The sequence below is a fragment of the Bufo gargarizans genome, chromosome 5, assembly GCF_014858855.1.
Source record: "Bufo gargarizans isolate SCDJY-AF-19 chromosome 5, ASM1485885v1, whole genome shotgun sequence".
NCBI classification, from domain to species: Eukaryota; Metazoa; Chordata; class Amphibia; order Anura; family Bufonidae; genus Bufo; species Bufo gargarizans.
In genome coordinates this window covers 75,839,422-75,854,106 of record NC_058084.1, presented here as the reverse complement: position 1 = coordinate 75,854,106, position 14,685 = coordinate 75,839,422, and the positions used below count along the sequence as shown (strand labels likewise).

Sequence of the window (14,685 nt, the reverse complement as noted above, 5' to 3'; positions counted from 1 at the left end):
GACCAGGTTTTTCAGAGGATGACTGGATGTTGAGTTCCGGATCCGAATACCCTTGATATTCAGGTGTAGGTGCGGTTCCTCCACTAGCGATTTTGCCAATATGTTAGATAATGACTGCAGTCCTGGACTGCCATCTCTATATCCACCTAGCAGCAACACCAGCAGCTCTCATCTGGCTTAAAAACTTTTTTTGGGCGATTGTGCCAGTCACATCTGATATCCCCTGATGATCCTGTCACCAAACCAGTGACAGTGAGAAACGCGTCGGGATCAACTATTCTGTTTTTGGGAGATTATTCTCAGGGCTACCACTCAGGGTTTAGCCGTCGATAAGTGGGGTCGCCTCATTAGGGGGTGATACCTCTGCATTTAGGCAGAGGGTCTCTCCACTTTTAGGCAGGGACTCACAAGTAGTTTAGGGTCAGACCTCCCTATATTTTCTTATTGTTTTGTTCCGTTTTTCTCCAATCTAACATATTGGCAAAATCGCTAGTGGAGGAACCGCACCTACACCTGAATATCAAGGGTATTCGGATCCGGAACTCAACATCCAGTCATCCTCTGAAAAACCTGGTCTGGGACCCACTGTGAATCACCGTCGATAACCGTGAGTGGTAACAATCTTTTTTATCTAGTGTGATACACATTGGAAATACAAAAGAACCCTGTGAACTCTCTATGCTAGATATGAAACTGCAGCCAGTATAAAATATACTGCAGTCATTATCTAAATCTATATATGTAAAAATATTGTTATTTGGGATTTATCTTATAAAGTATCTATTAAAAGTTAATTTTTAAAGTAGGTTCAATTTTTCAGCGAAATATTTGTAATACACCTACCCAAATCATGTATTGAAAAATTCTGTGAAAACAGATATCTCACTCCCACATATCCTCAAGACAAAACGAAGAAAAAAATATTAAGACTCACGTGTCGTAATCCTGAATAACCAAGCCCACTGACCAGATGGCATGCAAGTACTCGTTGACTCCGTTGGGACTAATGTAGTGCAGGGAGTTTGGTGATCTAGGATCGCCATTTGATCCCGTGAAGTCAATTCCAACCTATTTTAATCACAGTAAACAGAAGTCACGATATAAAACACCACAGCTGTTCCTTTATATAATAAAAAAAAAGATAAAATAAGAAAAAAAACTTTTTCTCTTTTTTACATTATGTTACGATGGGAGAATATTTTGCCCCAGTCATGGTGTAAATCCATGTCGCATACTTACAACAAAGTTCATCTGGCATCCTCCCATAATGTAGTCAAGAAATGTGTATTCTACTGTAATCTAAAAAGAGAATAATCATACGTAAGTGATGGTAAATAAATGTGGCAAGCCATACGCATGCTCATAATTTTGAATGGAGAGAGGGTAAACCACCGAGAACAAAAGGATTGGGCAAGTTGAAATTGTACAGCCTGATCCTTCCTTTCCCCAGTGGCAGATGCTGGGCCTCCCCACATGACTGTTTTTTTTAATTTTGAGGTGTTTTCAGTAAAAGATCAAATGTTGTTTCTGTAGCTTCTTTATCTAGATTCTTTAATCTAGATTGAAAAAAAGAGGATATTTGTGCGTAGGTAAGGAACTGGTTATTTTTTAGGTTATATTTAATTTTTATTTATTTTTCTGTAAGCCATCTTTTATCAGATTCATGCATTAGGTGACCCACTGTGTGAATTCCCTTTTCTTTCCATTCTTTAAATAATGGTCTGTCTTCTCCAGGAGTAAATTCTATGTGGTTCCATAGTGGCATGCGTTTAGATAAGAGATACGGTAGTTTGTGAATTTTTCGGATTTCTTTCCATGTTACCAGTGTGTCTCTTAGGACTATTGATCTCTTTGCTATGTTCGGCCAGTAGGTGTATTTTGTGTGTAAGAGACTTTTGAGATTTTCTGGAGTTATTAATGCTTCCACTAAGGGCTTGTTCACATGAACGTATGGGTTTCGTTGCCGTATTGCGGACCGCATATGCGGATACACAATAAACGGACACCGTTCCGTGTGCATTCTGCATCACGGATGCGGACCCATTCACTTAAATGGGTCCGCAAATCCGGAGCGGTGCGGAACGGAAGCACGGGACGGAAACCCATGTTAGCACTATGGAGTGCTTCTGTGGGGTTCCGTTCCATACTTCCGTTCCGCACAAAGATAGAACATGTCCTATCTTTTTGTGGAACGGAGGGTGTGCTTAAGCCATTGAACACGAAAATCCACAAGTTGAATGGGTCTGGATCCATCCAGGAGTCCTCACAAACGTTCTCCGTGCATTGCAGACCACAAATTGCGACCCCAATGCACGGAACTGACGCCATACGTTCGTGTGAACAAGCTCTAAAGGAGTATTGGAATAATGCTGAGTCCTGTAACCAGTCTAGAATGTGTCGACTCAAACAGGCAATATTGTAGTTTTGAATTTTTGGGAGGTTTATTCCTCCTTCCTCTTTTGGTAACATTAGTTTTTGTAGTGCAGTTTTTAGTTTTTTGCTTTGCCATAGAAATTTTGTGAACATTTTGTTTAGGTTTGTTGTATCTGTATGTTTTAATAATATAGGGATGGTTTGAAGTGGATATAGTAATTTTGGAAATGTTACCATTTTTAATAGTTGACATCATCCTATTAATGATAGTGGTAAATGCTCCCATTTTTGTAATTCTTCAGTTATTTTTTTGAATAAAGGGGGATAGTTTAATTTATATATTGTGTCAGGGGTACGTCCAATTTTTATCCCTAAGTAAGTGATGTGTGTGGATATTGGTTTTAGATTTATGCCTCTCTGACATCAGAACTGTTCAGAATTCACTTTTAGATATGTTAATATACAGTCCTGCTATTTAAGTCTTGAATATGTGTCCGTACTTTTTTAATTGTTTTTGTGGTTGAGACATAAATAATATTATGTAATCTGCAAACATAGCTAGTTTTACTTCTTTTTGTCAATATTGATTCCCTTGTATAGTTTTGATTCTTCTAATGATCTAATGTTCTATGGCCAAATCAAACAGAAATGGGGATAGGCGACATCCCTGTCTTGTTCCTTTATATAATTGAAATGTTGGAGATAAGAACCTATGGCTAGAATACCTACACCAAGGTTCTTATCTCCCACATTTCAATTATATAAAGAAACAAGACATCCTTGTCTTGTTCCTTTATATAATTGAAATGTGGGAGATAGGAACCCTGGTGTATGTATTCTGGCCATAGGTTTTAAATAAAGGCCGTTGAGAAACGTTCTAAAGTTGTTCTGTATGTTCATTTAGTCGAGCACTGACCCCAGCCAGGACCACCTTATATTGTCAAATGCTTTTCAGCATCTAAGGTTATTAATGTTGGATGTTCATCTGGTTGGGAACAGTGCTTAGTTCTGTCTAGTATAGTTAAAACCTTTCTAATGTTGGTGACTGATGCTCGTCCTTTGATGAATCCAACTTGTGCAGGTTTTATAAGTTTTGGCAACAGAGAGGCTAGCCCATCTGCCATTATTTTGGATATTATTTTAATATCTTGGTCTATTAGAGAAATCGTTCTGTATAATCCAGGAATTGTTGGGTCTTTGCCTATTTTTGGAAGTAATTTTATATGAGCAATATTAGAATGTAGCGGTATGTCGTTAAAGAGCATAGTAAGTGCTAGTGTGATACCATCTTTTAGCGTTTTGTAAAATTCTCCTGTGTAACAGTCTGGGTCTGGTACTTTTCCATTTTTGATCTGTTTGATAGCATTTTGGAATTTTAGTTCTGTGAGATCTTTATTAAGCATTAGGTTTTGTTCGTTAGTTAGTTTTGGCAATTGTAAGGTTCCAAGGAAAGAATGTTGATTCATATCTCTGTTGTCTTCGAGATATAGTTTTTCATAAAATGTGTGTAAAATAGTTTATATCTTAGGATTTGTACGTATTGTTCCTTGTGTATTTTTTAAAGCCAGTATATGGGAGGTTGTGTGATGTCCTTTTGCAAATCTTGCTAATAGTTTTCCTGCTTTGTTACCGTATTTGTATAGGGTGGCTTTGTAAGACCGACGATATAGATTTTATTTTCTATCCATAGTTCAAAATCTGATTTTGCAGTGAGACATTTTTCTTTGTTTAGTTAGGTTGTGTAATGAAAGCGGTGTATTCTTCTCTTAATTTATTTCTGGCCTTGTTGTATTGTTCGTTTATTTTGCGTTTGAGTGTAGTTGTATATGAAATTAATTGTTCCCTTATTACAGTTTTTGTTGTTGTCCAATATAGATCTGGTCTTGTTTGTGATTTTTGCTATCCGATTTGAATTCTTTCCACCATTGTTTTAGTAATTTTCTGAAATTGTCATCTGAAATTAGTTGTTTATTTGTTTCCTTTTATATGTTTGGGATGAATAGATATTGATATTGGCGAATGATCTGAGATTACTTGTTGGTGAATTTTTTACTCCTTTAGTCGTTGACATATTCCTTCACTGATCAGTATGTAGTCAATGCGTGACTGACCATGTTTAATGTGTGTGTGAAAAATGTGAGAATTTGTTTTCTTCTGGATATAATAAACGCCATGCGTCTTTTAGTTTATTCTCTTTTATGTATTCAGGTAGTATTTTATCCCTATTGCGTGTAGTGCTGGGGCTTATTGTCTGTGTTTGAGTCATTTTCCTTCTGTCTTCTGATGTGGATAGAACTGTATTTAAATCTCCTATTATTTTTGATTACGTGTTGTCTTGTATATGTTCTGTTAAATCATTAAAGAATTTTCTATTTTCTCCGTTTGGTCGATATATATTGTATATAGACCAGTGTTCACCATTATGTTCTATTAATATTAATGTCCATCTTCCTTCATTTTTTTTTTTTTTTATAAATCATAGACAATATATATTTTACTCTTTAAAAATAGACTTCGGTCGGCGACTACGACTTCTGTACAATCTACAAAAATAAACCTTTGTTTCATTTAATATAAATAATTTAGATTTGGCGCAGCGACACCTTGTACCGAGCTTCAGTCCACAGAACAGACACAAACACTTAGACCGACCCTTCCCGTCACTGCTGCAGGAATCCGCAGGGAGACGCGCGGTCTGTGCTGCGTCGCCCTGCAGCTTCCGGTAGTGACACGAGGGTTAATATTTATATATATATTTGTTAGAGAAGCTGCCGATTCACATCTTATATACACCACGCTAATAATAATTATAATTATTATATTAATTAACACCAGAATACTAATCACTCGCAGTCCCTGAAGCGGGACCAATATAACAATGTCCTATACAGGACAGGCCACTTATATAGAATCCTATATCTTTATATAGAGCCATTCATAACGATCCATCATTCACAGCAGATACAAAGTGGGGCTTAACCACTTCAGTGCTGGACAACATTCTGGCAGTGAAGGCGTTAATACAGAGGTTAATTAGTCATGTAGTAATTGAGAATCTGCAGTGCTACACGTTCTGGGGGGGACTACAGTGGATACTGCCGGAGGTAGGGGTTCATGGTCACCGCGCCGGACTCTCTGCGCCCATTTTAAGGGCCTGGGGAATAAAAATAAGGCCTTTTGGAGCTTGCGACATAATTGAGGCATTTTGTACCTCCTACCTCTTTCTGGCCCCACACTAATTACAGAGGTCACATTGGCCGCGTTAACGCTCCTAAATATATTTTCATTCACCTTTGAGACATTAACCAATTGCAGTGAAACAATGTATCCGTGCGGGAGGAGTTGCATAGATGCCGGAAGATACAATGGGGGTCATTTCCCAAAATTTTTAGTTGGCGCATTCTCCGGCAGCGCAGGGGCTATTAAAGATTGGGGTAAAATGCCGGTCTATGACAGAAGACCCCCTATGTATATGTAAATGACATAACAGGTCATCTATAACGACCGCTCCGCGGGAACATTGGGAGCAGAGGAATCAGAACTTTTATTTCGGGGAAGGAAAGTGCCTCATTATTATTTTTTGTTGTTGTCGTCTTTCTCCCGAAGTAAAGGAACACTGCGCAAAAAAAATAAAAAATGGCTCCAGCAATAAAGGAGTTAACAAATAGCAGCAAAACTGTCGAGTCTGATTTGCAGGAGACAAGAGGGGCGACTAGGGGGGAGGCAGGGGAGGTTTGGGGTCTTGCTCCTCCCTGGCCTCTACAGTACATTGTCAGCTTATTAAATAGACATTTCCACGTATAATATACGGCGTGCTCGCAGTCTCTAATACTTATGGATTTAATCTTATTATATCATTAGTATCTCTTGTTCTTCTCTGCGGGGGTCGGGGCTGCAGTACAAGTTCAGCGTCTCAGAGCGGACAACACTAGCGTACAGCGGATGAGTGCTCTGCGCTTCGGTTCTGCTCCACATCCTCCAGCTCAAACACTTCCAGGTGGCGGTTTTTGCCTCTGGCCCATTTGGGCCTGTGTTCCACACAGTCCGTATCACTGTCCTCATAACCCTCGTGGCTGTAAGCCCTCACTGATCCGGGCAAGCTTGGATGCACTGCGACGGTCACGGAAGCCGTAGCAGTCACGGTGGTGATGGAGCCGCTGGGACCTGTCACCTTTGTACAGTAGGCTGGTGGCGTAGTTCTGTGGCCCTGAGGCCTACTACTGTACTGAGTCCTGGAATTGGGGGGCTGTTTAGTCCATGCAGACCCCTGGTGACACCTTCTCCAGTCTTTAGGCTCCTGAGAGTCCTTTATATTCTGTGCAGGAGGAGTCTTGTCTGCATGGTCTCCTTGGCTCCCCTTGCAAGGCTTTACCAGCATGATTTTGGGGTACGAGGGGCTCTTGCTGGCTTCCAGCAGGATGTGTGATGGCTTTGGAGGGATAATATATGGGCTTCGCTCATAGAGATGGGGATCATCCTCCTCCACCCCTGAGGTGGCGGTGGTCTCAGAGTAATATTCCGAGGAGTCCTCGGGGTCACTGAAGCCCCCTCGCTCTCCAGCTTTGTGCTGCATGTAGAAGGTGTGGTGGTTGAGATGTGGCGGCTCTGGGGTGGGTGTCGGGAGGCGGTTACTATTGTCCGCAGGAGTCACTTCAGCCGGGGGTCCGATAAGCGACAGCAGCACAGGGAGCAGGACCATCTTCCTTCATTATTATCATGGGGGTTGTGAAGTATTTTACCTGAGAAATGTTTGTTGATTAAAGTAAGGACTCCTGCTTTTCTGTGTACTGCTGATGAGCCATATACTTCACCTACCCAGAATTTTTTCATTTGTTGAAAATCTTGGGAGTCTCTTGTAAGAGAGCAATATCTGGATGAAAACATTCAAGATGGCGTAAAATCTTTGATATTTTATTTGGTGATCTTAATAATTTTACATTCCATGAGATTATTTTCATGTTTTAATTGTATCTTTTTGTGTGTGTGTGTGTATCATCATCTTTTGTGAAAGAATGATACTTATAATATACAAGAATGGTCTAGAGTTTTTAGTTTTTTGTCTACACCTGTGTCTTTTACAACTATTTTCTTAAATATTAATAAAATAATATACCATAAGATATAACATAAGATATGCCCAGCTGTATGAGATTAAATATGAAAACGGATTGTTTTGCATTTTCATTTTTGTGCCTCTCTGTTTTGCATTTTGGACCTCACTTTTTTCAGATATTTTGAGGATGTCCCATTAAATCTTCCCATAATTTTTTTTTCATTATTTGTTTTAAAATTACCCTTTAAAGAGGAGTGAGGGATTGAGAGTGGATGAAAAAAAATGTTAAAATAACCGTTATAATTGTAAGATTTTACTGTCTCTCCTACTGATATGTAAGACATCACTTTTATCACTTTTTCTACATTTCAACATGAAGTGCAAGGAAAATGACTTGGAGGATAGTAGGATTTAAAAGTCAAAATTATCTAACCCTCTATCGTTTCTCACCCCCATGTTCCCTACCAGTCCAGTGCCTTAGTTCCTTGTGGTTTTTCTGTATATTTAGTTTACACCTTTTTGGAAGAGGTGATCTGGATCTTTCACAGGTTTGGGTGCCCTTTTGTGTGTCTCTTTTTGTAGACTGGTGTAGTCTATCTTCATTTGGTGATCTCGTTCTTCTTTGTGGTTTGATGGTCATCTTCTGTTCTAGTCTTGGAGATGTCATTGTAGTTTTGTCATCAGTTAGTGATATGGATCGCTTTCGTAGTTGGTTGGTCTTTTGTATTTCTCTATTAGAATATGTGGATGTGTTTTGATCTTCATTTGGTGAGCTGGTTCCTTCTTGTTCTGAGTTTGTGTTTCCCATTTAGCTGATGCATAAAGATGTTGGTTTCTATTTGGATATACTGTGTCCCTTTTGAGAATTTTGTGTTTGATTAAAGCTTCTTCTGCTTCATCTGAGGTGTTAAATCTTGCTATTGAGCCATCATTATAGAAAATTCTGAGAGTAGCTGTATAAATTTGGAAGCAAATTTTCTTATGGACTAGAACTGTGCATATGTTACTGAAGGTTTTACTGCGTTTTGAAACTTCAGTTGAATAGTCTTCAAAAATAAGGAGCCTTGAGCCTTTTATTTGTAGGTGATCGCTTCTTTTTCTGAAGGCTCTCATTATTGCTATTTTGTCGTTGTAATCCAGGTATTTTATGATTATTTGACGAGGTCTTATTTTTTGTCATTCTTTGTTAGTCAATAATGCATTGCGTGTTTTGGGGTCATGGCTTAACCTATGCGCTCTTTCAACTCTGCAATTGTGTGATAAATCGAGTAGTTTTGGAAGTTCATTTTTACAAAAATATTGCATGTCTTCTTGTTTTCTTGTTTCTGGTAGTCCAACAAGACGTAGATTGTTTCTTCTGGATCTGTTTTCAAGATCATCTAATTTGTTGGTCTTTTTTTGTTTTCTTGTTGGAGTTTTTTCATTTGTTCAAGGTGTATATTATTTAAGTTGTCAATTTGAGACACTCTTGTCTCTATTTCAGATATTTTAGAGTGTATTATTTCTTGTTGTAGAGTTATAAGGGTGGATTGTACTGTATCTTATAATGTTTTTTTAATATACGGAACACGGCGTAAAGCAACTTCAATTGCTAAGCATTTATAGTCTATGATTTTTTTCAATATTTTGTCTATATTTACGTCTTAAGATGTGTCATCCATTGGTGAGGAAGATCTTTGTGTGGATGGTATTTCTTTAGTTACAATTGGTGGACTGGGTGATCTTTTTTCCTGTTTTGGGGGGTTTTCATTATATACATTGTTTGTCCTTTTATGTTATATCAGCTTAATTACAATTTTCTGTTATTTATCATAAGATAGAAAAACAACTGTTTCCCCCACATTAATTGTGGATGTTATATTTTTCTCTTGTCCTTTTTTAGAGTTTTTGTTATTTCTTTTTATTTCATTTACTTTGCTATATGTGTATCTTGGATTTAGTTTCTCTTTTTTCAATTTAATAAGGTAGTTATTTGTATCTAAAGAAAGGAAAAATATCCGGCACTGGAATGATATTCAGTAAAACCTTCCTCTTTATTAAACGTAACGTAAATCCAAATACAAACAGATCCTCGTAACGACTAAGGACACCTGTCCGAAACGGGTCAACAACCGCTTCGTGCGAGGATCTGTTTGTATTTGGATTTACGCTACGTTTAATAAAGAGGACGTTTTTACTGAATATCATTCCAGTGCCAGATATTTTTCCTTTCTTCATATTACCTGTTCCTTCCGTGCACGAGGAGTTTCTACACAAGGTGAGCTGGATATGTAACATTTTGGAAATTATTTGTATCTGTCTTCTGATGCTGACTATCTATTTTAAAACTGTGTCAGCTGTCTCATGCAGGTTACTTTGTATTTCTATGTAATGGCTGTTTGTTTTTCTTGTATATCTCCTAGCCTTTATCTCTCCCTGTCTCCCTCTTTTCTGTCAGTCACTCTTTTATAGCTGGACTCTGTTTCTTATTACCTTTCTTTTATGATAATGTTTTTCTCAGCTGGGTCTATATTCTGTGTTTCTGATCACTCTTCCTTTTCTATTTATTTTTCTTATCTCCTCTCTTTCTGTCTTATCTCTGTTCTCTCCTCCTTATCTGTTATAATTTCAGTCTGTTTTCTTTTTAGGCCTCATGCACACGGCCGGCCGTTGCAATATGCGGGCACCGGCCGTGTACTCCCCGCAGCACGGATGCAGACCCATTCACTTTAATAGGTCTCAATCCGTCCTGCCGCCGCACGGATGTTGCCTGTGCATTGGGACCGCAAATTGTGGTCCTCAATGCACGGAACGGCCGCGTGCATGAGGCCTTAATCAGCCTTCCTTGCTGTAATAAGCCCCGTATTCGTTTATCCTCCATGACACCCTCGGCTAGTGATGGCGTCTGCTGCTGCTGCCTGCACTCCAGTGTCTGATAGCAGAGCTGTGATAACGTCTCCTTCTTTCTTTACTCTCTTGTTTCCTTTTAGGTCATCATCATGTGTCTCTTTTGTAAGTGTGTCTTTTGCCTTTGTGGGTAATTTATTGATGGTCTGTGGGGGATGTTATCGGGAGCTCTTCTCTCACATTCCTCTCATATCTGTTCCTGAACCGGAAGTCGTCAGGGTTGTCGGTTTCCAGGCTAAACAACCCCTGTAAGGCCCGTTTCACATTTGCGTTGTGGCTTTCCAGTTTTGAGAGCCAGCAGAGGATCTCAAAACCAGCCCAAAACTGATCAGTTTTGTTGGGTTTTTTGACCGCACACAGAACCGCTGCAATATGCGGTTTTGTGTCCGGTCTGCGAAACGGAACAAACCGGGTCTGGCAAAAATATCAATGCAAGTCAAAGGTGCCGGATACAGTTTATTTTGTCAGCGAAAAAAAACTGATCCGGCGCCTATTGACTTACAATACCGAATCCGGTTTGTTCAGTTTAGATTTAATACAACCGGATCTGGCTGAAACGGATGCATCCGGATGTATTAAATGGCATGGATCGGTTTAATTACAGTTTTGAGATCCTCTGCCGAATCTCAAAACCGGAAATCCACAACGAAAGTGTGAAACAGACCTAAGTATAGTAGGACAAGCTAATAGCACTGACTACTTGTCTTCCCAAATAGTAAAATCTTAATCCACCAACCTGGCAATGCTTGACACTGACTACCCCAGAGTTTCTGTAGCTTTTCTTCTTCTGCTTCTTCTTTTCATTTATGCAGTCAAATTCCACCTGTAATGACAAAAACCTCATTAAAGTTGGATTCTGCATCCAGGGGTTTACAGGACAGTTAATGAGGCTAGAAGCGAGATGAATTAATGGCAGCATTACACATAAGGTCTATTCACACTGTGTGCAGCGTATTTCCCAAAGTACCATATACATCTGAAGTGCACAAGCTTTGAAGGGGTTCTGCACTTTGTTTAAAGTGATGATCTATCCTCTGGATAGATCATCAGCATCTGATCAGCGGGGTCCGACACCCGGGACCCCCGCTGATCAGCTGTTTGAGAAGGCGGAAGGTGATATGATGGTTGTGGCGTACAGTGACCAAAAGCGGCTGTGAATCCCAGCTCTTTCACAAAATAAACCGTTAAATCGAGTGCCCATTGCCCATAAAACTTTAAAGGGGTTTCCAAGTATTTTTTAAATTTACTAAAGTGCTGATCCACCACAGCCACTGTCATCTTCCCCTGGCTGCAGCCAGTAACATTGTTAGGCTGCAGTGGTCACATTCCAGATAAAGCTGCAGCTAATCAATGGTCGCAGTGGTCTTGGTCTTATACCGGGGAAGCCAGTGATTGACTGCAGCGCTATACAGAATGTCACCGCTGCAGCCAAACAATATGTCACTGGTTGCAACCCAGAAAAAAGACAAAGCAGCAAAGCTGGATCGGAGTGGATGTAGTAACGGACATTCAGCGGCCAGGAGGTGATGAGGAGAGGATGAGAGTGATGATAGTTGCACAAATTGGAATTGTATTACTCACAGTGACTGTTCTCCTCAGTGCTCCCTAGGGTGGTGCAATGATGGGAAGGTTGCAACTTTTCCCCCCTTTGTGGCACTCCCTGGTTTTTGGTTTCTCCTGACTGGTGTTAGTTGGTTTGCCTTTGGTGTAGGTTGGTTTTGAGATGCAAGGCAGGGTCTCCTGAAGTGTGAAGCAATGATGAGGCCAGGTTTAATGCAACAAGTCCACTGTACTTTACTGTACTGAGGCAATTCAACACCAGAGGGGGAGTTAGGGTGCCATTTTTGAATGTGCCAATGAAACTCAAGAGTTGAAGTTGTTGAAACCACTCCTATCAAGTTAAGGAGCCAATAGTCTTTTCTTAAGGAACACCCCTTTTGTGATGTCATGTCTGCTATTTAAGTGAATGTAACTTGAATAAAGCTCTCTTGTGCAGGGGGATGAGAAGATCTTTTCATGAAACCAACTTGTGTGTCTGGTCTCATTAGGAAAGCAGTATGGCGCGTTCATACTTATACTTCTAATTGATTTGGCACCACACAAAGAAGATGAGAATCGCATGAATTGCGATAACACAGTCACTGATCATATTGAATGCAGTCTTTATAGTTGGCATATGCAGTTTCCCAAGGCTGTATATGGGAGAGTGTATAAGGTAGTTTAATAGTCCAATTTGGGGCACTGTCCTTTCACTCAGTCTGTACAATCTCTCTTTTTCGGACTAAAGGCTTTAATTTCTCTATCTTCAAATATCCTACCCTCAGCAGGATACAGTCTCTCTAAACAGATGGCCAGTCTGAACATGTAATATGGTACGGGCCCTGAGGTATATTGTCCCAACCACAATGCAGGGAAGTCTGTAACTTCAACATAGGTGTTACCCTTTCAGACCCTCTACCTTATGTGACTGCTGAATGTGCTACTAAATCCAGTAGGTAATTCCCTCAGGGTCTGGCACATTTTCTGTCACTTGTTCCTTGCTGCTTTTTGTGGTTTACTCACTCACAGCTTACCCTAGACTGAACCACTTAAACAAGGGAGCTTCCTCCCTCCCCAAACACAGCCTATAGAACACACAGTGCATAAAGTACAATAAAAACATTGGACAACCGCTGTAAAGAGTTCAAGGGATATCCCAAGCACAGTGGCCTATTATTCTGTGAGTGATATCAGAATAACTAAAGGATAAATACCCGTTCACATACCAGGCTCCAAAACTAGAGTTCAATTAATCTGCTCAGTTTATTTCATTTCCATAGTAATATATTTTCACGCCATGAGAAGGATATTTACTTGCTGCTTGTTACTTACTGGCATTGAGCGACTTGCTTCCTTTAGTGTGGACATCGTGGTCTGAAAAATTCCAATCAAGTCATGGGAGCCATCACTGTCGTAGTCATAACACTCAACCTGAAACACAGATCAACGCAATAAGGTTATTTATTCTACATATATAACAAAAAGCTGGAGAATTTATTGCAATTTGCTACAATTCTGTCAGTGTTATACTAACATCCACCAGCAGGCTGTGCCAGAGAGGTACAGCATGCTAGGATACACGGCAGGCATGGCTGGGGCCTTCACAGACATCGGCAACCGCAATCTCATTCATGGGGTGCCGATGGGAGACAGAGCCAGTAACCGCTTACATGCCAATGTCGCTTTTGCAGACGGCATTTATGGGATTAAATGGCCTGGGTGTGCTCTTCTGGTGGTCCAGGTTGTTACAGCAAAAAAAAAACAAACGCTGTGTACAACAGCACTAGCAAAGTGAATAAGATTCATGTACACTTTGCTTTTCTCTTACGTACGGATTTTAAAATCCACAGCATGTCAATTGTTGGTGCAATGTTCTGTAGTGTGGTTTTCCCCCATAGACTTCAATGGGGTTATTGTTATAAACAGAAAGTCTGCAACAAAAACTGCATATAAAACACAGAAAATGCACAAAAACTGCAATAAATTGTGCAGATTTCTGTGGAGTTTTTTGTGTGGTTTTGATGCCGATTTCTTTTGGATTTTCTGCATACAAATCTACACTGTGTGCAGGTACCCTAAAAGGAGATTTCAGAGTCAAACATTCACCTATACGTTTCCTATTACATCAGCTAAATGGAATTTCTTCCATTAGAAGAATTAGTATCCACAAGGTCAGAGGCCTTGTCCGTGACCCCCTACAGTCATGCATGAAATGCTGAAAACATCTGCCCTGTTTACTATATACAGATAGTGGAGTTTATGAAACACGTCCCATACTGCAGCACGCTTGTGTGCAGGAGACCGGCCGGCATATTGCTTCATCACACAATGTAAAGTCCTGGAACTTTCTAACAAAGTTCCAAGCCATTTTCAATAACTCTCCGTGAATGAAAACTTTTTGGTTATACCAAAGGCTAAAAACTTGTCCTAACCATGTGCTGTTTACACCGGTACAAAAAGAGAACCCGTATACACGTGCAGTATTACTACAAATCAACGCGGTTTTCAATGCTCATTTTTTGCAAGTGTTTAAGATATGCAAAAAAAATTAGTACTGCAAAACAAATTGCGGTAAAATTGATGCGCCTTGTGTCCACATCTTTTGAACCACAACCATTATATCTAGCCTTAGCCTAAGGCCCTTTTCACACGGGCGAGAATTCCACGCAGGTGCAATGCGTGAGGTGAATGCATTGCACCCGCACTGAATCCTGACACATTCACTTCAATGGGGCTGTGCAGATGAGCGGTGATTTTCATGTTCTATATTCTGCGTTTTTAATGCAACACAGGTCCCATAGAAATGAATGGGGATACGTGAAAATCGTATAGCA

At 39.9% G+C, this 14,685-nt stretch overlaps 1 protein-coding gene across 2 annotated transcripts in view; it reads right to left on the bottom strand.

Moving 5' to 3' along the window:
• Positions 1–14,685, bottom strand: part of CPNE3 (copine 3) — an 85,832-nt gene that overhangs the window by 15,006 nt on the left and 56,141 nt on the right. For both annotated transcript variants that reach the window (XM_044292928.1, XM_044292927.1), the window contains exons 8-11: positions 13,184–13,282; positions 11,049–11,135; positions 1,240–1,299; positions 935–1,068 (exon numbers count right to left, since the gene is read on the bottom strand). In XM_044292928.1, the coding sequence (XP_044148863.1) occupies positions 935–1,068; positions 1,240–1,299; positions 11,049–11,135; positions 13,184–13,282 (380 nt within the window). The remainder of the gene's footprint in view (positions 1–934; positions 1,069–1,239; positions 1,300–11,048; positions 11,136–13,183; positions 13,283–14,685) is intronic.